Source organism: Pseudochaenichthys georgianus, chromosome 5, assembly GCF_902827115.2.
Source record: "Pseudochaenichthys georgianus chromosome 5, fPseGeo1.2, whole genome shotgun sequence".
In the NCBI taxonomy this organism is placed as follows: Eukaryota; Metazoa; Chordata; class Actinopteri; order Perciformes; family Channichthyidae; genus Pseudochaenichthys; species Pseudochaenichthys georgianus.
In genome coordinates, this window is record NC_047507.1 from 5,108,581 (window position 1) to 5,133,947 (window position 25,367).

At 40.9% G+C, this 25,367-nt stretch overlaps 2 protein-coding genes across 3 annotated transcripts in view; both read right to left on the reverse strand.

Moving 5' to 3' along the window:
- Window positions 1-705: 705 nt before the first annotated feature.
- On the reverse strand, window positions 706-13,654 carry ppp4r2b (protein phosphatase 4, regulatory subunit 2b). Of its 2 annotated transcripts, XM_034083282.2 has the most exons (9): window positions 13,518-13,654; window positions 12,766-12,847; window positions 11,189-11,359; window positions 9,496-9,589; window positions 9,360-9,397; window positions 9,175-9,249; window positions 8,943-9,083; window positions 6,702-7,006; window positions 706-2,209 (listed from the first exon to the last, which is right to left on the reverse strand). In XM_034083282.2, the coding sequence occupies exons 1-9, from the start codon at window positions 13,549-13,551 to the stop codon at window positions 1,851-1,853; spliced, it is 1,299 nt and encodes a 432-aa protein (XP_033939173.1). In that variant the 5' UTR covers window positions 13,552-13,654; the 3' UTR covers window positions 706-1,850. The 2 variants fall into 2 exon arrangements, with proteins under 2 accessions (XP_033939173.1, XP_033939174.1); XM_034083283.1 differs by lacking the exons at window positions 12,766-12,847; window positions 13,518-13,654 and adding an exon at window positions 12,047-12,145.
- Window positions 13,655-14,840: 1,186 nt separating this feature from the next.
- Window positions 14,841-25,367, reverse strand: part of gxylt2 (glucoside xylosyltransferase 2) — a 30,278-nt gene continuing 19,751 nt past the window's right edge. The window contains exons 4-7 of the mRNA XM_034084008.2: window positions 21,101-21,352; window positions 20,662-20,785; window positions 17,680-17,852; window positions 14,841-16,111 (exon numbers count right to left, since the gene is read on the reverse strand). Of these exons, the coding sequence (XP_033939899.1) occupies window positions 15,938-16,111; window positions 17,680-17,852; window positions 20,662-20,785; window positions 21,101-21,352 (723 nt within the window). The 3' untranslated portion in view covers window positions 14,841-15,937. The remainder of the gene's footprint in view (window positions 16,112-17,679; window positions 17,853-20,661; window positions 20,786-21,100; window positions 21,353-25,367) is intronic.

The window sequence follows — 25,367 nt, forward strand, 5'->3', positions numbered from 1 at the left end:
CTAATTGAACAGTATTGCCATTATTAACGCTGCTAGTTAGCTAGTTAGCAGGGGCTGTAGTCACGTGCTGTGAGGGAACAGCAGCCCTGTGCGATTATATGAATGTATATAAGTATGCGTTTTTCTTATATTTATTCATATTGAGTATCTCAGTCTTTATGAAGTAACCTGTGAACTTCACTTCAGCAGGTAAACCATTGTGCAATTTGTAACCATTGCTACATTTCCAAGAAAGTTAAAGATCATGGGAAAGACACCAGCTACAGATAGCAAACTAGTACGATTATATAATTACTGTTTGATTTCTGGGATTTTAGGACAAAGAGTCAATACAAACAAATTATGTTATCAAATATCACTATGTAAGAAAATTGCCCACTCGTGAGGTTTTTATTGGAATAAAGCATAGCAGCCCTTAAGCTCCCGTTTCCAGTCTTAAGATATGTATTAATTATTCAGCTTCAGGGGACACCTCGTCAAAATTCACACTGCACTAAAGAAGTGAATTTTGACAAGATATGCTTTGAAAAAGCAGAATGCATACTACGAAACACTTGCTGATAATTATGGACTCTTATGTTCAATATATTTCCCAAATAGCGGTAGAGAAAAATCAAAAAGATAACCCTAAACCACATTTACCATCCGCACCTTACACAGAACTAGTAAGATGCCGTGTGTGAAAGTAAGCGAGACCACCACGCATAAAAATGTTAACATTTATTGCTGTTTTCTGAATACCGCACTGAAAGCAAAAGCATTCAGAGTATACACAGAAATTATACAATTATATATGGTTTCACAAAGGCAGTGAACACATACCGTATTACAATCTACAAAAATCTACTTTACAGAAATTTAAAATTCTAAATATCAAAAAGTACAGCTGCAGAAAACAGGTGTAGAACTGGAACCAGAAACTGCTCTGGATATCGGCCGGTGAAACAACATGGTGACATCACGTTACAAAGAAAGCGTCTTTGTACTTACAGCTGGTTTTTGTAAACTACAACTGGCAGACGAAACAAAAACGTACTCCGAAAATGAACTAATTTAAATTATTTTTATAAATTATGGTGGGTTTTTATGCATCCAAAATATATAATTTTACAGAAGATGCCTTGTAGCATGGCCATTGTATTGTTAGTTGGATTGGTAGTGTATCATTGCAAAAAATAATATTATAAGGACACAATGAAAAAAAAAATCCATCTTATAAGGATGTAGAAATTATTTTAAAAACAATGCATGTTGTCAACATCCTCGGTGGAACATGGTGGAGTAACAATATACAGTGACGGTGGGGGTTTACCTTCAAATCACATTTTTACATGAGCTTCAGTCAGGAACAGAAATGGTGGCGGTAGCTCGTAACGTTTTTATAAATAACCAGGGGCTGGTATGGCTGTTCGGACCCTGGTAGTGGTACACTGGGCTTAAAGGGTACAAAACGTCGACTACAAATCCCGTCAATGTCCAAATAACTGGAGTGGTATTAGAAAAGAAACCGGACCACTTCTGAACACAAAGAAACAGGAAGAACCCAGCCAAGAATCTCAAGGCTGCGGAAACCAACCCCTTTTTAACGACAACTTAAAAACAGATCAATAAAATATTCCAGTTAAGAAATAAAACTTCAAATGAAAAAAATTGTATTTGTATGCCAACATCAATGCCAGGTATTTTCGGAGGAGTGTCCAAAAAAAGAAAGCGGGACGAGGCGTTTTGTGTACGAGGTGCAGTTCTCCTCGCTCCCAGTGACAGTCAAGCTGGAATCAAGGACAAGCTGGTTTATGGTCACACATGGCTGCAGGTAGAGAAGGGGGATTTGGGGGGGGGGGGGGTTGAGTTTAGTCCTGCTCCATGGGCTCCTCTGTGGTCCCAGTGTTCAAGGTGGCACTTTCCATGGCGCCCTCTGTAGGGGGTTCGGAGGTACTGCTGGAGGGGGCTACGTCTTCTCTGGCTGCGTCCGCCCCCTCCTCTATGCTGCAGCTGCTGCTGCTCCCGCTGCTGCTGCTGCTCACCGGGTCGCTGCTGCTCTCCTCGCTGTCCCTGCTGCTCTCCGGACCCTCCAGGACCGGCGCCTGCTGCTCCGTCTGATCCATGTCGTTGCCCTCCTCCTGGGAGCCGCACGGCACCTCCCTCTCCGCCTGCTCCGCCTCCGCACCGGAGCCCGAACACGCCTCGGCCTGCGTGCTGCTACTGGGTTCTGTGGGGAGACACGTTCAAATGATATTTAGACAACATGGTCTTCAGACTTATCTTTCTAGACCAGCGGTTCCCAACCTGTGATCCTCCTTAGCAACGGGCAGTACAGTCCTTGACAGTGGTCTGTACTACTGGATTAACAACGCAGGGCTCAACGCTAACTTTTAAAAGTGGTTGCCAGGCATCAGCTTTTGGTTGCCAAAACTGAAAATACGGTTGCCATTTTTAGTCACCTTATATTTTAAGCTACTATACAGTTATACATCAACTTAATAATGAAAATGTTTCATGTGGTAGGAAACTTGTCCACCCTCAATGCTGGTATACTAAACACCAGTAGTGCAGCCGTTGTCATGTTCTTCACAGATCCCTCACAAAGGAATTGAGCAAGTCACTAGTTTCTTGGTCATCCGTTGTCTCCCTTTCAAATGTGGGTTTTCTTGACCTTTGTGCTGCTGACCCCCACCATAGATCCACTGGCCCTTCAGCATTGAAGTCTTGATTGTGGTTCTGTCATTGGCCAGACTAATACATGTCTAATGTTAAATACATGAAAACCATTCACAGTTAAGAATTAGATATGAATTATTAATGCTGTAAATTACCTTTAATATGTCTAACTATATTTAAAATGTGTTTTAAAACCTTTTTATAGAAGAGATTATATTTGTATGCCAATATTTTCCTATGGTAAAGTTTCGTTTAGCACTTTTATTTTGGTAGTAATAAGATCGGGACTCTTATTTTGAAGGAACCTTTACCGGAAGTGAATGCACAACAGAGCATAATGTACATATATATTTCGCTTTAGGCTCGTGCAACTTAAGTATCAGGTTCCGACTGGTCACAACAATAATTAAATATCACTCTTAACACAACAAATATTTAACATTGATCTATTTTGGAGTGCACATTTAGCTGTTCTTATTTCTTTAAGTTAAAAACCGGTTGCCACTGATTGCAACAAAAGGCCAAGAAGTGGTTGACATTCTTTAATGTCGAGCCCTGCAACGTGTCACATGTTCTGAATTGACCAATCAATATTTAGCCTCCGTATTGTTTAATGTTGAATGTAGATTCTTAAGTGGCCCCGAGTTGAAAAAGGTTGGGAACCACTCTTCCAGACAGCTTTATGATTGACGGAGGGATGAGGGGTTTTCTTGTCGGCCAGAAAACTTCAAGAACCAAACACTCTTCAAAAAGAACACATCATCCCCTACAAATTATAATCTGTGATTTATGCCGCTGAGATGCGGGAGATTGTTGGCGTTGGTGAATGTTGCCCTCATTTACTTAAAAGTCATCGGAGCTTTTTTTCTTTGTACATAGGGGAGGCTTGCGAGAGGAACAAAGACACGTTCAAACGCATATTTAGACAACCTGGTCTTCAGACTAAAATTACCCAAATCTTTGACAGTTTCATGATTGAAGATGGATGAGTGGTTTTCTTGTCGGCCAGCAAACTTCAAGAACCAAACACTACTCAAAAGAGACACATCATCCCCTCAAAGACTTGTCCTGTTGAGAGGCGGGAGATTTTAAAGTGATATTTTGAGAGGAACAGAGGTTATATGGGGGGGGGGGAAGTATTCCATAAAAGTTTCTTTTACAGAGCTTTTTACATTTACTCACGAAAGCTTACAAAATGGACTCAATGCTTCCTTTCACTACTGCAAGAAGCTTTATACATTATAGGTATTTTAAGTCAATTATATGACAGAGATAACATGACTGATAACAATAAGCCACTTAACATATAACATCTTTGAAGTTTGAAGATGGCCAACGTTAGTTTTTTTAATGAAGTCCACCTGAATGTATTTTTTCCACAAACTGGTTAACTTTTTATACAATCTCATGTTTAATAGGATTGCAAATCATGCCTTATGGAGCCATCTCCTCCTGCATAGACTATGAGAAAGACTTAATGAACCTCTTTGCTGTTCTTTTGAACATTGTCCTTCAAGAGAAGAATAACCAAATTGTGCTCGTTTTGATGGAGAAATTAACTGAGCTTTAGGAAACGTAAGCGTAAAGCTCTGGCTGGGAAGAGCCCGTCCTGAACGGGAGCTTAGAGACACATTTTAAGTATGAGAGCGGCAGAGACTTTCTTTGTCTGTAATATGTCGCCACAATATGAAAATGCCAATATAGTCACTACTCGTCCTTCGATTCAGTCCAAAAAAAAACTGTCTGCAAACGTGTACTAGTATCAAAACAGTCACCGAAACCGCAATAAAACTACTTTGGATAAAACTCAGAAAAGGATTCACAAAAGTTAGAGCCGTTATTCAGATAACAAAAAGGATAAAAACATTATATAGTCAGCACTGACTTAACCTACAAGGATATTAACAATCATTTAAATAAAATCAATATGTCTTGTGGTTTTATGAGCATCTGTAATAAACAATCATTTGTATTTACTTGACTTTTTATCTTTAAATATCTTATTTTTACATTCTTACTTGCCATTTGGATATCGCACTGGTCCATATGGTGATTTGAATACCATTCATATTAATTGTGCAGCCCTAATTGGGTGGAGGAAATAGTGCTGTATCTAATAACTGGAAAATGACTGTCATACGCAGCCAAAAGAAAACAGCAATTGCATTATTAGTCCAGTCTGCCTTCCATACCTGTGGGATTGAATTAAGGAGGGATGCTCCGATCGATCGGTGCTCTCTATAAAGGCCGATCAGGAGAGCCGATCACATGACGTAAAAAACAAGCTCGCCAAAATGGCTTCACCAGTCTGGCAGTATTTGAAGATGTCCGAAAATGACAGTAAAACAGCGGTATGCAACGTGAGCGGAGCAGAACACACACTAAGCGTTAGAACTAACACACTTAGCTATTTTATCTACCTCTGGAATAACTAGTTATACATGTTTATTCTTCACTGTCGGGGGGGTCACTCATTACTGGATCAGTGAGCTGCATGAGACGATACTGACAGGCTGTCAGGAGAGAGAGAGAGAGAGAGAGAGAGAGAGAGGAAAAGAGAACGCTTCCGCTCATTTCTCCGTGTTATTATCCCAAGTTAATGTAAACTTGAATAATATACTTCATTTGAATGTAATAATTATGTTGGTCGTTGTTTGTGAAAGTGAATGAGACGCATTAACTGAGATTTAAACATCACTTTAAATTAATGCTGTCAAAATTATCGCGTTAACGGCGGTAATTAATTTTTTGAATTAATTGCGTTAAAATATTTAACGCATGTGCAGAATGGCCCGCCCCATACGTGCCACCAGTGGCAGCGCCAGGGTATGGCTGGGGTAGGCTACACCCATACCAAGAAATGGCTTAGCCCCACCATGAAAAATGATGTTAAAGTAAGCAAAATAAAGTCTGCCAACTCGCGGAGTAAATTGCACAGACAGCAGTTAGTCAGATTGATTTCAGCCGCTTGTCTGGAAATACCGAAGACCAGAAACGGTTTTGAAAACTTTTGTCACGTAGTGATCGTCTTCTCAATAGAACATCTTTGATAATGTCTTCTGGCCAATCAGAATCAAGATAACGGCGTGGTGTTGTTGCAGGAAGTCCCGACGGAGAATACTTTTGCTGTAGTACAGGTTTCACATAACTGGTACACAGGTTATGCAATCTGAAATGCGTACCGTCACTTGTGTCACAAAGCGCATTTGCGTACCGACGTACTTGTGAAGCTTTTCCAGAAGGCGGTTCGATCACCGGACGACAGAGTCGGTCTCCGTGTGCACAGACAGGCTGCTGTTAACGTCGGTCTGTACAACGGAACTGTGCCAAAACTACGCCAACCGGCTGCGGAGGGAGACTCCCCCCTTCACTGGAGAACTGCGCTAAAACAGCTGATCACAACGTTCACACTCTGTGGTCACGAAGTACTCCACTAGCGCGCCCCCCCCTCCCCCTCTGTCGACTTTCCTGAAGTACTCCCCCGTTGATAGAAATCAACACGTAATGAATTAAGACCCCACGGTTTGATGATTGATAGGTGTGTGGGTTGTCTTTCATTTTGACACGCAGATTTTTTTTTATAATAAACATATGTATGTTAAATGGATAAATCCGCCTTCTTTCATTTATCTTTCCATTCTCAACAATATACAGAAAGAAATGGCATATTTTAGACAGTTCGAATGGTGATTAATCAAGATTAATTAATTTTTAAGCTGTTATTAATCCGATTAAAAATGTTAATCGTTTGACAGCCCTACTTTAAATGGAAGATCCCCATAGGCCCCGCCCACTCGATCGGAGCATCCCTAGAATTAAGCTTCTTTTCTCCCCCGTGTAAATCATAAACTACAAATACGCCAATTTTCCCCTTGGTAGCCAAGAAAACAAACACAAACCAACTAATAATAATAATAATAATAGATTACATTTGTATAGCGCCTTTCAAGGGACCCAAGACCACTTTACATGGTGAGCAAACAAACAAACAAACAGGGCAAATAATAAAGTAAAAAACACTCGTCAAAAGCAAACCAGCCTACCTTGGTCCTCTGGAGGAGCAGCACTGCTGGAAGCCTCCTTGTCCTTCCTGTAGCCGGCCTTGTCCTCTTCGTCTTCCTCCTGCACCATGGCTTCTGCCTCTTTCGATTGGCAGGTGGCGTGTAAAGGCCTCAGTGTGTCCGCCTCCTGCTCGTCCTCTTCGTCCTCCTCGTCTTCCTCTTCCTCGTCGTCCTTGCTGAACTTAAGTCTTTTCACTTCCTGTTGCTCGGCCTCCATGTCCTCCTCCGCTTCTTCGGGGTGTTTGTTCTTCACCGAGCTCGGCAGGGATCCCGACGCCGACACCTCACTGGAAGAGCGAGAAATGGGCGACACACATGTGATTCTTGCAGAGGCTACATGTGACCTGAAGACACGTTTTGGGTTGTGTGCACTGTTGGAAAGAGGAGAGTCCTAGCTTTCTGATGATATCACGATTCTTTTTGTTCTCCAAACATTAAGCAAAATATGTCACATTATATAATGACTGTCACCGAGTCAACATTTTGAGAAAAAGGCCCATCGATCTGATTGATTATTAGCGGAGCAAATGATACAAATATTACGAAGGGAAGATATTTTCGTTTGGATTAGTGGTCTGGGGGAAGCTCACGAGTGTGTGTGTGTATACAACGTTGTATTTATCATCTGAATTTGCCGAAACAAGTTTAAGGTTGCGTTCACACCAGCCTTATATAGTCCGGTTGAATCGAACCCGGGTGCGTTTAGCCGCTTGGTGCGGTTCGTTTGGGTCGGTGTGAACGCAGCCCGAGACTTCTGAAGTGAACTAAACAACCGGACGCTGGTCCGCCTAAAAGAGGTGCTCTCGGAGCGCTTGCTAGTGAACTCTGGAGCGGTTCATCGCTGGTGTGAACGCAGTCCGCACCAAAACATAGGAAGCGCAGTATTTACGTGTCACAAGAACGCGGGTGTCTTCGAAATCGTTAGCGAAAGAGTGAAGCAGAATGAAGTGTCGTGTAAAGTAAAAACAACTATCAAACAAAAAACTATACATAAAAGTCAGAGCCACCTGCCGTCGGTGATATGTGACCCGCGCCATCGAAATCAGTCGGAAGTCGCAACGGCTCATTTAAAAATAAACGTGGATTTGCGTAAAAAAATAGTTTTTCGGGGTTCGGGTGTTTTGTTTAATTTTAAATAAAGAAAGTCTTGGCTTTCAGAATATGAAACTTTTATTTCCAAAATCACACGATAAATACTTGTTTGAAGATTGTAAAGGGAAGATGACAGCTCTCCCTCGCCACTCTGCTGTTCCGCAGCGCCGCCCCCCCTCCCTCCGCTGACATTATGAATGGAAGGCGTATAGTGATCATAGATAACACGGCAGGGTCCGTTACAGTTTGTTTTCATCTGATTTAAATTAAACAAAGTCTTGGCTTTCAGAATATTAAACTTGTTTCGGCAAATTCAGATGATAAATACAACTTTGAAGCTTCGGCATAATTACAAGCGGAGAACGGAGTAACTTGGCGTCACAGCAGGCACAACAACAGCCGGTGTTTCTCGTGAGGGTTTTTTCCTGATATCATTAGAAAGCTAGGAATCTCCTCTTTCCAGCAGTGTATACAACTCAAAATGTGTCTTCGGGTCAATGCGACTGATTTTGATAGAGCAGGTCACATGTGTTACAATGTTTTTTAATCGCACGTTGTCTGATTATATAATCATATGCGGCGTTGCTAGAATCTGTTGATATGCTCTCCAGATTAACAGCAGCATGAAAATAACCTGCCGAGGCTCCGGTAGAAATTGCCGGGATTTGCATTTTTACCCCCTTAATGTCTGACCAATGGTTGAACAGCATTTCCGAGCACATGACTTGTGTTTAAAGTTTATAGTCCGTTTGAATTTCGCCCGTGTGAATGCAAACCGAACCTTCTGAAGTTTGTTTTCATCTGATTTCAAATCCCAGCGTGGGAGGCGATGAAAAACAAACTGTCACTGAACCTGCCGTGTTATCTATGATTACTATACGCCTTACATTCGTAATTTCAGCCCGAGGGAGGGGAAGCAGCGCTGCGGAACAGCAGAGTGGCGAGCTGTCATCTTCAAAAAAGTATTTATCGTGTGATTTTGGAAATAAGACTTTGTTTATCAATCAAATTTTACGCAAATCCACGGTTATTTTTTAACGAGCCGTTGCGACTTCCGACTGATTTCGATAGAGCGGGTCACATATGTGGAACAGGGTGATGAGATTTGAGCTGGTGTAGATGCTTAAATACCTGGAGTCTTTGTCGTCTTCGTGCTCTGTGTCGAGGTCTTTGTTGTCCGTGCTGTCTGGCAGGCCGTTAGCTGATAGTGAGTTGGCCAGAGACAACTTTGGTCGGTTCAGCGGTCGGGGAGTTCCAGGACCGTTCACTTTCCTAGGGAAAACACGCAAAAAGGAATACAAAAAATAAACAAAAGTAATATCTCGGATTTCTGTTTATTCAAGGATCTAAATCTGTCCCAAACCTCTCTGTAAAAGCAGATGTGTTCCCAGGAAGCATCACTCCATTCATTCTGCTGACAGCGCTGCATCCATTTTTCCTGTACAACAAATTGAGAACAAACTAAACTCTTAATCCATTGGAACACATAAAACGTTTTGACTTATTTAGTTTATTCCTAAAAGTGTTACATTTGGAGAACACACTTACTCTGAGGTTGGGTGCACACAGCTTACCACCATTACATTCTACAGGGGAAGAAGAAAGGCCAAAATGAGTAAAAAAACAAAACACTGACAGCTGGTTAACATTAACAACTTGAGGGGCAGAGCAGCTTGGGACATACCTTCTCCACTCCCCGGAGAAACTTATCTGTTCCTGTGTAGTTCCTCTTGGGTTCTGTGAGCAGCTCGCACAAGCGCTGGATCGTAAATGGAATTCTACAATTTAAGAAAAAGCAACATGTTCAATACAAATGATAAAGAAATTAGTCATTTAGGGTTTTTTTCAGGGCGTGCCTAACTTTGTTTCATCCGTTTATTCCATCACTGAGAAATGTCTCTGGAAAGCGACTTTGAGCCCCCTGTAAAAGCAGGTTTGCAGATTTGTCCAGTAACGTTTTAATGTGATGCCAGAAAAAATATATTTTTGTTTGCAAAGAACTGTAGAAGAACTCCACAAATATGAGAATCGTATCAAATTGAGCTCCGACGTCGCATTGTTGTTTACGTCTGCGGCGCCATCTTGTGTATGGGCGTCATGTTCTCGCGAGAATGTATATATCTTATATACAAGATAAGCGCTACAGGATTGCCCGCATACTATATTTGTCCAGATTAATCCCTCCTGTAGAACCATTTAACATATTAACATTATGTCGGTTATCAACAATTGTCAGAGCCTTCTTTACATTTTTTTTTACTTTTTTGAATTAAAAGAATAACTCAAGGTTATCAGTCGATTATCAAAATGGTTTGCCGGGCAACCTTTTATAATTTGCTTATTTTTATATTACAATTGTTTTGGCTCCGATAGAAATGTCACTTTAGGGTGCATTCACACCTAGTAGTCCGCTTCTCTGGTGCGCACCAGACCAGTTTGTTACATCGTTTCATTTTTCAGAAGGTTCAGTTTGCGTTCATAAAAATGGACTATAAACTTTAAACACAAGTCATGTGCTCGGAAATGCTGTTCAACCATTGGTCAGACATTACGGAGGTAAAAACGCAAATCCAGGCTATTTCTACCGGAGCTTCCGCCATGGAGCACCGGCAGGTTATTCTCATGCTGCTGTTAATCTGGAGATCAACAGACACTTGCGGCTCGCGCATACGATTACACAATCAGACAACGTCCGTTAAAAAACATTATAACACATATAATGAGACGTTCTGCAGTAAGGAGGGGCGTCTCACTGACGACAGGTGTTCTTAATTTTATATAGTTGACGGAGCATTTTTACACGACACTGTTCAACACTTAATTCTGCTTCACTCTTTAACTAAACAACCGCGGATGTCTTGAAAGACCTTTTCGCTAAAGATTTTTGATGACATCCGCGTTCTTTTGACACGTAAATACTGCGCTTCCTATGTTTTAGTGCGGACTGCGTTCACACCAGCGATGAACCGCTCCAGAGTTCGCAAGCAAGCGCTCCGAGACCACCTGTTTTAGCGGACCAGAGTCCGGTTGTTTAGTTCACTTCAGAGGTCTCAGACTGCGTTCACACCGACCCAAATGAACCGCACCAAGCGGCTAAACGCACCAGGGTTCGATTCAACCGGACTATGAAAGGCTGGTGTGAGTGCACCCTAATTATAAATTTGAAAAAGCAGGACAACAAACATTCAAAAACCTCAATATAAACCCGAAAGATGAAAAATAAAACTTGATTTGAAGACAGCAATCCTAGAGGACAGCAACAGATTGCATGTGCTGGTCATGGGGAACAAAACATGCACAATCTGGTTTGCATCTCCCTACAGTCAACCAGACACCATTACTGTCATCAAAATCTACTACTAAAGATGTTCACATACCCGTCGTATCCCTTGACAATTTTCAGGATTCTCTCCTTCATATCTTCGAATGGAATTGACTCGACATTTGGATTTGCAGGACCTCTTTGCTCAGGCGCCGAGGCTCTGAAGTCATCCAGCACATTCTCCAATTTAAACAGGAAGTAGTTCTTGAATTGAGTCCATTGCACCCTGGAGTTAAAAGGTAAGCAACAAAAAAAAGGCTCAACACATTTGGTATGACACATTATAATAGATCGAAAAACTTGCCATGTTGGAGAAAAACATATAGGAGTAGGAGAAACAAGGCATGGCCCACTGCATTTTGCAAAGTTGTCCCCATGTTTGAGGTCATCCCTTGTTGTTTACATTCACTTTGAAACTCTAGCACATGTTTGCGACAGAGAAAAAAAAACAGTTATACAACACTATCTTACAAGTGCAGTGAGTGCACTGCTGTTAAATGCTAAAATGGCTAGGTTGGCACACTGACAGCATGTTTGAATAGACAGCCAAACAGATATATCATCACAGATTAGGGTGGTCAGTTAGTTACCATGCTAACAGCAATCATAACAACACCAACAGGTGCCATCACAACTTTTTAGCGGTGCCCTAATGTTATAGAAAAAACAGGTATTAGAAGTTAATATGATGTTAAAGCCAAATCTGTGAAAGCTAAAGGGCTAATGTTAGCTAGCGGTCTTCATTTACCTTCCAGTTCACCTATTGTAACGTATAACATAGAAAGGAAAAAGGAACTAATTAAGGACAACATAAGCATTTGTAATCAATAGGTGTCATTTTCTTTAATTTAATGTAAAACCGTATTTCCCATCCCTCTTGACTCCCAGCCGAAGCCTGTCATTTTGTCACTACCGTAGCTTCAAATCCATGTCTTAAAGTCCCACAATGCCTTGTGTCGCTCACTGCTGTTCACATCAAGATCCTATTTTCTATGCTGGTGTGGATGTCGCATTGGCTATGGGGACATTAATTAAGAAGAGGCATGAAAATACAGTTGACATAACAAATAAAATGCACAACAAACTAAGATTTTTCTTTTTGCAAATGTTGTACTTCTACTCAACTACAATTCTGAGGTAACTCATGTACTTTTACACCACTAAATGTATATAATACCGTTAGTTACTTTGCAGATGTTTTATTAATGATGTGAAATATAAACAACACTTCAATAAGACTTCGTTACATATGGAGTAAATCCACAAGGTACCCTGTAGTATACACAGTGACAACAAATTAGCTCCACCTCTACCAGCTTTGATAATATATGAATGCATTGATAAGTAGTATCCAAACATATTACATAGTCATTGAAATATGCATAAAGAGTACTTTTACTGTCGGTACTTTACGTTTATTTTGATGCCCATACTTTTGTACTTTGACTCGAGTAACATTTTGATTGAACTTGTACTTGTCACAGAGTATTCCTACACTCTATTACTTCTACTTTTACTTAAGAACATAGTCCGAGTGCACCTCTGGTCTGCGTATGTGTTCATGTGTGTGGTGTAGTAGCAGTAGTAACGTTAGTGTGGGGAGAATTTATCAGGCCTGCTATGTTCACTTACAATGTCTCTCCTGTCTTGGCAATATGACATAGAAACTGCTCCAGAAGAGGACATTCCTCCGTCTTTGCTTTCTTATCGAAATCTGAGGAGAGAAAACAAACTTACATTACGTGGGAACAACGAAAACAACCCAACATTTCTTTAAAAACTAGCCTGAACAGAGATAGACAGGCTCTGATTTAACCTAGCTACATGTTCGATAACTCGGCTGAAAGGCTAGGATGTTTTACATTTAACCAACACAATTAAGCTTATTAGGAGGCGACACCCTGGCTGAATAGGATCAAATTGTCCAATTAACGTTAGCTATTTACATAACGCAGCGGGCTAATGGGTGCTATACGTCTAGCTTGATAGCTTGCTAGCTTGAAGTTTAGCACACTAGTTAGCATGTTTAGTTAGCTACAACCGGCAAACAGTAGTCCACCATTAGCCGGTGGCACTTGGTAGTTATTTCCCTCAAAATATGTGTCAGCAGGTTTAATCAAATAATGACAGTAAATAAATATACACGAAGAACTAAGGATAACGTAACGCATCATAATTTAGTTATTTGTGTTCCCTTGGCTAATGCATTGGCACAGACAGCTAACCATTTCCGTGTAACAGCTTGTTAGCATTAGCAACTAGCTAGCGGCATTAGCCTTTGAGCAACACTCCGTTTGTTTTCTATTATACAACGTTTAGCGAAAGCAGACATATACAGCGTTGTCTCAGTAAGCACAAAACCTATCGAAATAAAGTGAAGTGACCTCGGAGCGCCTCTTGAAGCGAGTCGATCTCCATCACGGCGTTGCCCTCTGTCAGTGGATGTAAAAAGCAGACTGGCGGCTAGCTGCTGCTGCTAAGCTACGATCTCACAGGCAAAGAGGAGGGAGCATTTTAATATGGCGCCGTGAGGTCACTGCCTGTTCGGCAACAGGCGAGCAGCAGAGCCTCATGGAGGAAGTATCTATGTGGAATAATTGATTTTAATAAATGTAATTATAGCTGAGACATGAATACAAGTAGGCTTACATCAAAAAAGACATATATGACTGTATATGTTATATCTCTGACACATCTGTTCACTCCCTCTATGCTACCTGATTACATGAATTAAACAGTTTAAAATATTAGAACCAATATACTTGACTATTACTAAGAACTTGCTCTTAAGTCTGTACTATTGGCAAGGTGGAAGAAATAGTCAGATATTTGACTTAAGTAAAAGTATACTGCAGTGTATAAATAATTGGTTACAAAAGTATTGGCATCAAAATATACTTAACATACCAAAGTAAAAGTACTTATTGTGCGTAATGTCCCATTTTAGCATATTAATTAACTGGACTATAAATAATCTCAATTAATGTGTTCATCACAGCTGGTAAAGGTGGAGCTCATTTAATTACTTTATTGTGATGCTCGATATCTTAACCTATCATTTCATATCATAGTTTGTTTTAGTACATTTTTGGTAGCACTTTGAATTGCCTTGCGTTGAAAAGTGCTCTATAAATAAACTTGCCTTGCCTTGCCTTACTATTTTATAATCTGAATATGTAAAGTAACAAGTAGCTCATTTTGCTTAATAAATGTAGTAAAGTAAAAAATACAATATTGGCTGCCAAAATGAAGTGGAGTAAAAGTATTAAGTAGCATAAAATGGAAATACTTGAGTAAAGTACAAGCACCTCGTAAATCCTACTTAATAATAATAATAATAATGCATTTTATTTATGGGCGCCTTTCAAAGCTTACTTAATACTTAATTACAGTACTTGAGTAAATGTACTTCACCACTGATTATTGGTTTTGCTAATATGCTGTCCACAATGCTGTTGGCATGGACTCAAGAACAACAACACAATGACTGCAATTATTTAAAATCCCTTAAGGCGTCTAACTGGGTGACTATCATTTTCCTCAAACATAAAAAATATATAACTTATAAGAGCCAGTAGTGAAACACATACAGCAGGAAGTTTAGTTTCATAAACATTTGTTGATATTCATCAAAACTACACATACATTTGTGTGATGCTTTTTATGAAGTAATCATCATAACAAGAACATATTATTTAAACCAAACAATACAAATTAAGAAACTTATTTCAAGACAAATCTTCTGTATTGTTATCTAGAATCACACTTAAAATTGGACTTACCTCCTTGCATTATAAGAATACATTGGTGACAAGAATGCCTTGCTTTGGTGTATTTCAACCACCGTAAATGGTATACATATGTAAATGAGACTCAGTACATTGCATTGATTTATTTAGAAACACATGTTGACTGTACAGCCATTTTCAGTTTAAATGATATATTTAGATCATTACACCACAATGAAAGTAATGCTGCTAAAATCCATGTGTTCACAACAGACCATACATCATATTAAAAACTATGACACTCACTCACCTATACCACTCATTTCTTGTAATAGTAAACATGGCAGACATGAATATTTATATGGCACATAATCAGCCGTCACTATATTTAAATGCTAGCACTTTTGGTTTTGATTAACCCAAGACAGTGTAGCATCTAATGTGGACATGTTGCAAACACACAACCATCCAGTCCTAATAATATCATTCTGAAAGTGCATTTTAACATTCGGTTTGTTATATAAAAGTCTGTATTTCATCTTTTTTGTGCTGTACTTAATACCGTCAGTGGCATTTGGCAGCCGCAGAACAGACCGTGAACTCTTCCCATTCACACATGCTCACATTTCAAGTTATTTGCTGCTAAAACCTTCACATGATTTGAGAGGAGTGGTTTATGAATCTACTACTTCATGTAGTAAAGCTTTCCAAAGTCCAACGTCGGCTCTGTGTAGTGTACGTCAATGAGGAAATAAAAAATAAGGTAGATAAACAAGTACGTCATACATTTCGGTTTTAGACTACACTCAAGATGAAGAGCTTATAATTCTTGATTGTGCAGTCTTTTTTTGTTCACTTTTCAACATGCATTTCATCGTACATAACTGAGATGTATTAAGACGGCAATAAGGCAAACCTATTCTACGGCACCACTGACCAGCACTGTATGCTTCTCCGTATACATAGGCTTATTATTACCCATACCATGATTTCACAATAACTTTCCAGGAACACATAAGTGCTGAGAGACGAAGCAACCTGGTCCTCTGTGCGGTCAGAATAAAACAGTTTCTCCATCAGTTGTGTTTGACGTGTCGGACCACTTTCTCGTCAAACGCCTTCTTCATGGTCTTCTCTATCTGCTTGAGGAAGACCTGAGGAATGCGACCACACAGGGTGTTGACCGTGTCCAGGAACTTGGTCTGGATGGGGTAGAACAGCGACTGGAACATGTTGTCCTCGAAGGGAAACTGCAGGAACAGAGAACATCGTCCTGTGTCAGTTCTCATCCATGAGCAATTTCAGTTGTTTTTTTAATGGAACGTATCACAGACTAAATGGTATTTACGCATCCCGTCAGCAGCAGGGGTCGGTCGGGTGGGGGGGGGTGCTGGCGTTTTGCATTAATCATAAATTATGACCGAGCTCGTCTTTAAGAGGCTTATCTCAGCGGTGCAGGGGGGGCTGACTCGACCGCAGGAGAAAACAAATTCTAAATTTAAAAACTGACCCAGATTGTTTAAGGCAATCAAGGGAGAATTATATGCTAGAATCAAATATGCTCTTTTTCAGAGGAACGACTTTTCTTTGTTTGTATCCTGATGTCTTTAATTAAATGTTTACTTTATTCCAATCCAATGCACACGCACCGAAAGCTAATGTACATACAGGAGTCTTGCTGTTTGTATATTTGTTGTTTTACAGCTACTATTGTCAGTAGCTTAGGATGAAAGGGTCTGCCTAATGAAATGTAATGTACATCTCTAATGAATCAAAGCCAATTATATACTAAGTCGATCTTTTACTTAAAAATAATATACCATCACGATACATTAGCATCAGTAGACCTCCTCACAGCAGATCTTTTTAAGTGCTGGAATAGCACAGGTGTCACTAATTGCATTAATGATGGATGACACCAGGACCCTGGAACTGACACACCCTCTTAAATCAGACATCGTTAATGTGATAAGTTACACCTGTTTGTGTTGCTGTAACATGTCTGCTCGGAGATGTTTCACAGACAGTATTAAATAACCAACCGTCTTGGACTCCATATCTATATTGTATATAAATACTTTTCTTATAGCGAAAGATGAGCATTGGCGGAAACCTGTATTAAGAATGTTATGGATAGGAGGATGAATGTCTGGTTAAAATGCAATAAATTATCCGTCATGTTAAGAGTTATATGATCTTCAGGCAGAAAAATAAAACCCTACAAATTAAATGTAATGAAAATGATTCTCTTGATTAAATCTTAGGTATTATCTTTGATGATTGGCTCACTGATAAAAGCACATCTCTTATGAAGTTGCAAAGGAAATATATATGGTATTTTAGGAGACTAAGACATAATTGCAAAAGGTTTGGATCTAAATGACTATCCTTTCATATCTTACGGCACATATAACATCAGTCTCTATTCCATCTTATATTACGAGAAGAAATGTTAGGGATGCCACTAACTCTCGCTGTAATGCTCATACCGCCCCATTATGTCAAACCCTGGAGCTATTACATATATTTGATCGGTACTTCTGCATTGAAATGTCTTTTTAATCCCCTACATATTTCCCTTCACAGTCTCTTTGTAACTAGGTGTCAGATTCCCCGTTATCACACCAGATCTGCTGATGTTAAGCAGCTCCTCTGGTGGGAGTACAGTAATATGTAAATTAGATATTAGCAACATTTTTTATATCATAATGGCAGTCCTTGTTTTTATTCAGTTTTTTCCCTTGGTCTAAAAAGAACGATGTGCAGTTTTAACAGAGCTTGTTGTGCTGTGGCCCTGATTATATTACATGACACTTACATCACATATTGCATCATAGACTACTTTGAATGCCGGCTGCTTGTCGTCGTGATACACTCCGCGGTTGCCATGGAGAATAGACACGCCCTCCTTTTCGGCCCCTTTGCAATTACTGCCGTACATACAGTGATCTGGCCTGTAGTTCCACTGGCAGGGGAAGATGAAGAGACACTCTGCAAGAAGAGAAACACAGGAGAAACAGTTTATGTATTATATTATACTTAACGTAATGTATTCATTTACAATTATTAGTTATGCTAAATGTTTTTATCAGTATCACAATATAAAAGTACTGTGACCTGATTACTTTCAGTTTGGATTACCTGGATATCAAATGCCAGGCCAGTTCATACAAGAGATAAGAAATAACAATTAGATGTATAGGAGTATAGGATTGTGGATATCTCTTTGTTATCACTGCATAAATCAAAACATACTGTCAACAGCCATTACAAAATAAATGCCATGTTTAAGGAACAAATTGTTGTTAATAAATCTGACTACGAATGATATGACGAAAAACCTCTGTAAAAACCTTTACAATAAGATTCACTGCTCAGTTATTTTGAAACTAATAAGAAAATAGGTGAATAATGTCATACATTTAGAAAGATACTACACTTTACATTACATTGAAAGCAAATTATGCATTATCTAACGCTAAAAAGAGGTGCATTGAGGAGACATCTGGGGATGCAAATAGACAAAGTAAGTCAAGTAAACAACTTAATGTGTATTTTGAATGTTTTCTTTCCACAAATCCATCTTAAAAACCGCATGAATGCATTTGATTCAGCCCTAATCTGAAGAGTTTCCTGATAGCAGAACAAACACAAAGAAGTCAATGCTTTTGGATCAACGTAAATATTCCTCTGGAGACTGCAGAGCGCTCCAAGCTGCACCATGTCAAACAGACACTTTGGCTGTGGTTGAAAGCAAACACAAGCGATGCCAGCTCCTCCGAGGCTCTGAGCGCTTAATGCCTACATCTGGCCGCTGCAGCTGGAACTCTGGCCCAATCCCAAACCACTCCCTCGACGCTACCCCTCCGTGACGGAGTCGTCTGCAGCCACACTCGCAGCTCAACGAGGCTCCCTCCTGTCAGATGGAGTAAACACAGCAGCACGCTTTGGGACGGCCTCCCCTCTCCGGCAGAAACAGGAAATGCCGTAACTGTATGTAACAACGGTTTCAAATCAGCATCTCTTAGACAAAAAGTTTAAATGAATAACTCAAATAAAACTCCAAACATCTTTCATTGTGTTTCAAAGCTCTTTTAGTTTTAAACCTGATGTTTATAAGCTTCTTAGTTTTTGCAACGGTCTGTAAATATACACAACTTTATAATAAAATGCACACATTTTTCTAGACTAAACCCAGGTTTGATCCTAAGTTAAAACATATGAGGTTATCCTGAGGTTGTTAACATCGCAGTTTATCAGTGGATGTTTGCTGGAACTACTTGTTAACAGCTTGTTTCCTGACGGACACACACAGCGTGACTCCGGTCAGGTAGAGACCGGTCTCAAGTCAGCACCGCTGCAGACTCGCTGTTTGAGGGCTTGATAGCCCACTCCTCCTCCACACTCGTTGCTTTGGAACAGCCCTCAATATGGCGGACCCTCCGCGTGAACGTGCAAACGGAGGGGTAGGGTGTAGGGGTAGGGGTGTAGGGGTAGGTGTAGGGGTAGGGTGTAGGTGTAGGGTGTAGGTGTAGGTGTAGGTGTAGGTGTAGGTGTAGGGTGTAGGGGTAGGGTGTAGGGTGTAGGGTGTAGGGGTAGGGTGTAGGGGTGTAGGGGTAGGGTGTAGGGTGTAGGGGTAGGGTGTAGGTGTAGGTGTAGGGGTAGGGTGTAGGTGTAGGTGTAGGTGTAGGTGTAGGTGTAGGGTGTAGGGGTAGGGTGTAGGGTGTAGGGGTAGGGTGTAGGTGTAGGTGTAGGTGTAGGTGTAGGTGTAGGTGTAGGTGTAGGTGTAGGTGTAGGGGTAGGGTGTAGGGGTAGGGGGTAGGGTGTCGGGGGTAGGGTGTCGGGGGTAGGGTGTCGGGGTAGGGTGTAGGTGTAGGTGTAGGTGTAGGTGTAGGTGTAGGTGTAGGTGTAGGGGTAGGTGTAGGTGTAGGTGTAGGGGTAGGGGTAGGGTGTAGGGGTAGGGGGTAGGGTGTCGGGGGTAGGGTGTCGGGGTAGGGTGTAGGGGTAGGGTGTAGGGGTAGGATGTAGGGGGCGGTTTGGGAATGGGCCTCAGTGTGCCGTAGCCTGCAGTCACAGCATCCTGTGTTTACCTATGCAGATTTATAAAGGTGTGGTGCAGTGATGACATGTTTGTATAGACCCAATAGGAAGTTACATGGCAAGGGGTCCTTTGACAAAAAGTTAATGGGACTTCCCATTGGATTTCGAGAAATATTGCTTAAAATAAGTCCCCACATATTACCAGCACTTTTACGCTGTTCGAAGCGTTAGGCTATGAACAACAAAGTACATAATGGTCACATGGCTGAAAAACACGACTGCTAAGCTAATGGCGGCTAATGTTCGTCATTGAGTCACGTGTTAGCAACCACATGTATGACAAACAGAAGCTTCAGATATTTAATTACAAGTGAGGTATTTATTGCAATTTTATTTATGTCGTAGAATAAAACATGAACATCTTCTAAGCCTCGTTTGATTACAGATTTAATTTCAGGCATCAGGAAAAAACAATGCTTTTCAACTTATTCCCGAGATGTAAGACTCATTCCTGCACCTCTCTTTGTAGACTGCTTTACCAACAATGAAATGGTGAAATGTTGAAAGGCATGATGATCGTGGGCAGACTAAGAATTCAAAATGGTGTAAAATACACTTTGATATTCCAGTCATTCCTTTTGTGCGCTTTCAGAAGATCGATTTGTTGCATATCTTTTGTGGTTTTGCATAATGTGTGTCCGATGTGACAACAATATATTCTATGACCATTAAAGAGAACATGAATACAAAATGACCGCACCTGGGTTGTAGTGGAAGATGATGTTGAGCAGGTCCTGGTCTCCCCAGGTGATGTGGTTCTTGTACTTCTGATATAGTGGATGTAGAATATCCTCCCATGAGAGGCCGCCTGGGATCATACTGTTCTGAAATACCGACAACAACATTCACTCGCAAAACAGCTCCAGAGCAATTTCTCTCATTTTTTCTCGAACACTTCATCAAAGGAGGAGCACATTTACATTCCTAGTGCCATTTGCAATCTGCCGGCAGTGTTAAGAGCTGCTACATTGAGTTCTGAGGGCAGAAGTCTGTGCTCCTCGCATGGTAATCAGAAAGCTTCAGCCCACTCGAAGCACTGCAACTTAAGCTCAAAGAGAATAGCCTTCAGTACGGAAAAGGGAAGCTTCCTTTCGCCTGTCACTGATCAGAGGGTGAGGGAAACAAGAGCATGTCCTTACTTTGAACAAAGTGCTGCGGATCCGTGTGAGGTTCATCAGCATCACGCCAGAGTTGACCCCGGTGACTCCGTAGAAAGGGTGCCGTGCGAAGCGGCTGTACCAGCCAATCTTTGGGACCTCGTGCTCCGGGGCCATCGCTGCCAGCTGAGTGCTGTTGAAGGACTTCAGAAAACTCCAGATGTCGTCCATTGGCCGCAGGAACAGCACATCTGTGTCCACGTAAAGTAACGAGTCCACGTCTTTTAGGATGACCTGTAAACACATGATGACAGCCATCGTTAGAATATTTAAGCGTACGATCTTTCAGCTAAAGATGCAAATCTGGGATACGTGTGATTTAAGGGACACTAAAAGTAGTTCAACATTGATCGATTTCAGCAGCACTTTGTAATAGAAAGATATTATACTCACTTACTTACTTTAATAATATCATTGTGTGATTCATATTTGCTAATGTTTATCTATATTTACTACTTCTCACACTTCTTAGCTAAGCTTGGGAACAATCCTTATTAAGAAGATGTGTTGCAATGTTGTTAGTTACACTCGATGTGCACCAACAGTATGACCTTCAACTCATCCTGATACGGCCTGCCTAACTTCCAGAATGCTCCTTTCATTATCACCAAGCTTTACGCCGCCTTTCTCCTCTCTGAGGTTAAATATGCAACCCAAACTCTATTATTCATTGTCCCTCCACAGGCTGTATGACTGACTGCACTTTCTTACAAGAAATAAAATACGCCAAAGACAGCTGAATGGTTTGATTCTCTATCCACATTTGATAAATAAATACCCACCACACACGTCAGAGGGATTCTGTGAAAGAGCATTTTGAAATAATTCACATATCATCCAACATTAAAGTTGTGAGAAAAAAATCCAGATGTTCACCATATGCTACGAACAATAAGACGAGTTAAGATGAGACAAAACGTTCTGTACCCGGTGATAAATTAAACCGTCTGTTAGATGTGCCAAGAGTGAGGACTGTCTTAGGTAAGACGGCTTTATGTGCGCAGCTCCACTTGCTGGAACAGCCGACAGTCCAAATTGAAATTGAGCAATTTTATTTCTCTGAATGTTTTTAAGGCACGTCTGCACCAGATGCTTTCTGACACTATGGGTGTTTGGAAGTGTTGGTGAATATGTAAATATGATGTCCTCTATTGTTTGTTTTTATGTTTCACTAAATTGATGCAGGTCTCCCTCGTAAAAGAGATCCATGATCTCAAGGGACCTATCCGTCTAAATAAAGGTTTGAAATGAAATGAAATGAGTCTCTGCCAGTTTAACTAAAATAAGCATCCAGACTTTGTTTAAACTATTTCTAAAGTCACTTACCAGTAGGACAGAGGACATGTTGTGCTACTTCTAGGTTTAGCATGCTGTCAAAGATGTTACTTAATATACCATTTGGTGTGTGAAAAACATGGAGAGAGAGGTATAGGGTACAGACAGAACCACTTTCAGCCAATGGAAATAGTTGTTTAGAGCTTGACGATAAGTTAAATGTTATTTTCGATTTTGATTTTGACTTCCAGCAACTACGAAACAACATAATCAAGTTACTGCTCATTATCTCAGCAATGCTCTAGTGTTGTGTTATAAATCCAGTGCACCCTTTCCTTCACAATGGTGGGCTCCCGCGCCTCACTTAAAACCCAAACTCAGCCAGGCTGTGACATGTTTAGTTTAGCTGGTGCCAAGACGACGAAAAATAACCTTACATAAACAAAAAATGTAAAAGCAGTTAAGCTGTTTAAAAACACTTTGGTTTCAACAAGTCTGACGAGAAACAACAAAAGGTACTTTGCACAATTCTTTACACAGCGGTGTCTACACCACAAGGCAACCCGTTTGTTAAGTCAACAGATATCCAATCCCTAAGTGGTCTATAACAAACAGTAAGAGGCTCAAACACTATTTGTAATGCAACTACATTCCCATCCACCTCTGAAAGACATGGAGTAATAACAGAAGCCTGTGTATGCTTCCTAGCAAAAGACATGTCACCAGTTAACACTGGGCTTGTTTGAGACACATTGCGGCTCGCCTCGAAAGTAGACGAGAGTAGCCGATCGCAGCCGGGGGAGGTGTCAAAAAGCTCGTCTTAAGTCGGACAGCTCGGACTCGGAGTCGACTTGACTGGCTGGGTTTGCAATGGCAGAAATTGCGTTGGCGTTTTTCGTTGCAGATGAAGTGGATGCAATAGAAATGCTCCTCCCTCTTAATGTTTGCAAAACTGATAGGTGGACAGGCTACAAATGATCAGTGCCTTCAGATCCGCACACATGAAGCTTCATGAGCATGAATTGAACAGACCTGCTGCTGTGTTAATTCTTTAGCTGCCACTTTAAGCTTTATGATGTGTACAACATGGATGTAATTTGATTTGATCGTGCCATTTTAAATGATGTATTCAATAAATAAGGTTAAACCAAATCATTACAATAGATTTTATTTTAATGATTTGGTTTAACTTAAAGAGAAACTTTATTGTTATTGCACATATTACAGGTACCGAGACAACGAAATGCAGTTTAGCTTCTCAGGTGCAACAAGCAGTGAAGTGGAAAGTAATGTTCACAATCTACAGAATAACATAGAGAATGAATTGAATGATGAATAAACAGTGAGGGGTATGAATACACTAGATATCAGCCTGTGAGCAGTATGAACAGTGTGTGTGAATATGCTAAGATATATAAAGTATGAAAACGGTAAGCAGTATAGTATAAAATATATAGATATTAATTTCATGATGATAAACATTGTGGAACAATGATGAAAAATGGGAATGGATGTGGCGACGTAAAACTGACACAAAACAACAACAAACTTTTGCCAGCCAATGGGAGAGCTTCATCAGCAGCACGTGGTAAAAACCACCAATGAGCGCTCAGCTCGAGATACCAGCGAGCCGTTTCCCATCAAGCATTTCGCTTCCGCAGCTCGTGGAGAGAAACTGCGCCAACTCGCCTCGCCTCGCTCTCAAGGCTGCGGGCGTCTTAGTCCCGCGAGATTTCAAAGTCTCATGTGGGCGAGCCTCCAGAGCAAGTCGGACAAAATGACTAACCATCATGCAACGCACTAGCAAGACGTTGATCGCAACTGCGCAGGTCTGCGCAGGTCTTGCTTGTCTCAAACAAGCCTACTGTGACGGCCCGGAGTAGCCAGCGCCAGCCAATCAAATCCCGTTTCGGAAAATCTGACAGCTCAAGCCGTAGCCAATCAAACCGCGTCTAAGCTGGGAGAGATATCCCGCCGTTCATTTCTATATTTCAAAAAAAGATGGAGGAGAAACTAACTATCGCCGTAGCAAATCACCCGGTTGTGTATGACCAGACCCTCTTCACCTACCGGGATACAAACCGGAGGAACCAGGCATGGAGGGAGGTGGCAGAGACAGTGAGGAAACTGGTAGGTTTTCGCCTGTTTGGGGAGTTTATATATATATATATATATTGCTCGCATAAAATCCCCGGGGGTTTTTGCTTTGTATGTCGGGGGCGGGAGATTCATGTGATTGGTTGTTGGTCGCGTTGCTTGAATAAAATCCCCAAGCTCCAGACACGCTCAGCTCCAAGCTTTTTTTGAAGCTGTAGTGTGGACGCTCCGTTAGCGTACGGAAATTGAAACAATGCCATGTACACAATACCACCATCTCCCCAGAGTTACACTGCCTGGCCTGTATAAGAAATGCTAAGATAAAAGTTGGAAATGATGCCTCTAAAGCGGTAAAGATCGTGCCACCACAACTGATTGATGGTCAAACCGCAACATGAAGCCTTACATCAGTCTTCAAATGTAATAAACGGACACTGATCTTTCTTAAAAAAAAAAAAAAAAATCCATGATGTTTCCAAAGTGAAAGTGTTATTTTGTATTACGGTTATTATAGATTTTGTTTGCCATAATCTAGCAGCCCTAGTGATATTATTAAACCGTGTGACCGTGCGACAGAGTTCCACCACAGGCTTTGCTGGCTCTGTTGGATTGGATTGCTGACAGTGAGGTAAAGCGAGAGCTGGTGTGTGTGACAAAGCAGAAATCGATACCAACAAGCCCAGGCAGAGCAGTAACCCACTGTTTATACAGCCTCAGTTTATGTGTGATTATCCACAGCAATGCAATCATAGCCACGGTGGAGTGAGAAGGATTTATCCGTCAATAAAAATGGGCTTTTCAAATGTTGTGGTTACACGCTTAATGGATTATAAACTATTAAAGCACACTGGATGTCAGTGTTCCCTTTAAGCTCTTT

What these genes read in the sequence shown, in the direction of transcription:
- ppp4r2b (XM_034083282.2), bottom strand. Translation starts at nt 13,551, where the DNA reads ATGGAGATCGACTCGCTTCAAGAGGCGCTCCGAG. An exon ending in ATTGTCAAGGGATACGACGG is followed by an intron (nt 9,590 to 11,188) that starts GTATGTGAACAT and finishes CTTAAATTGTAG; the next exon opens with AATTCCATTTACGATCCAGC. An exon ending in TGCTCCTCCAGAGGACCAAG is followed by an intron (nt 2,210 to 6,701) that starts GTAGGCTGGTTT and finishes GTCTCCCCACAG; the next exon opens with AACCCAGTAGCAGCACGCAG.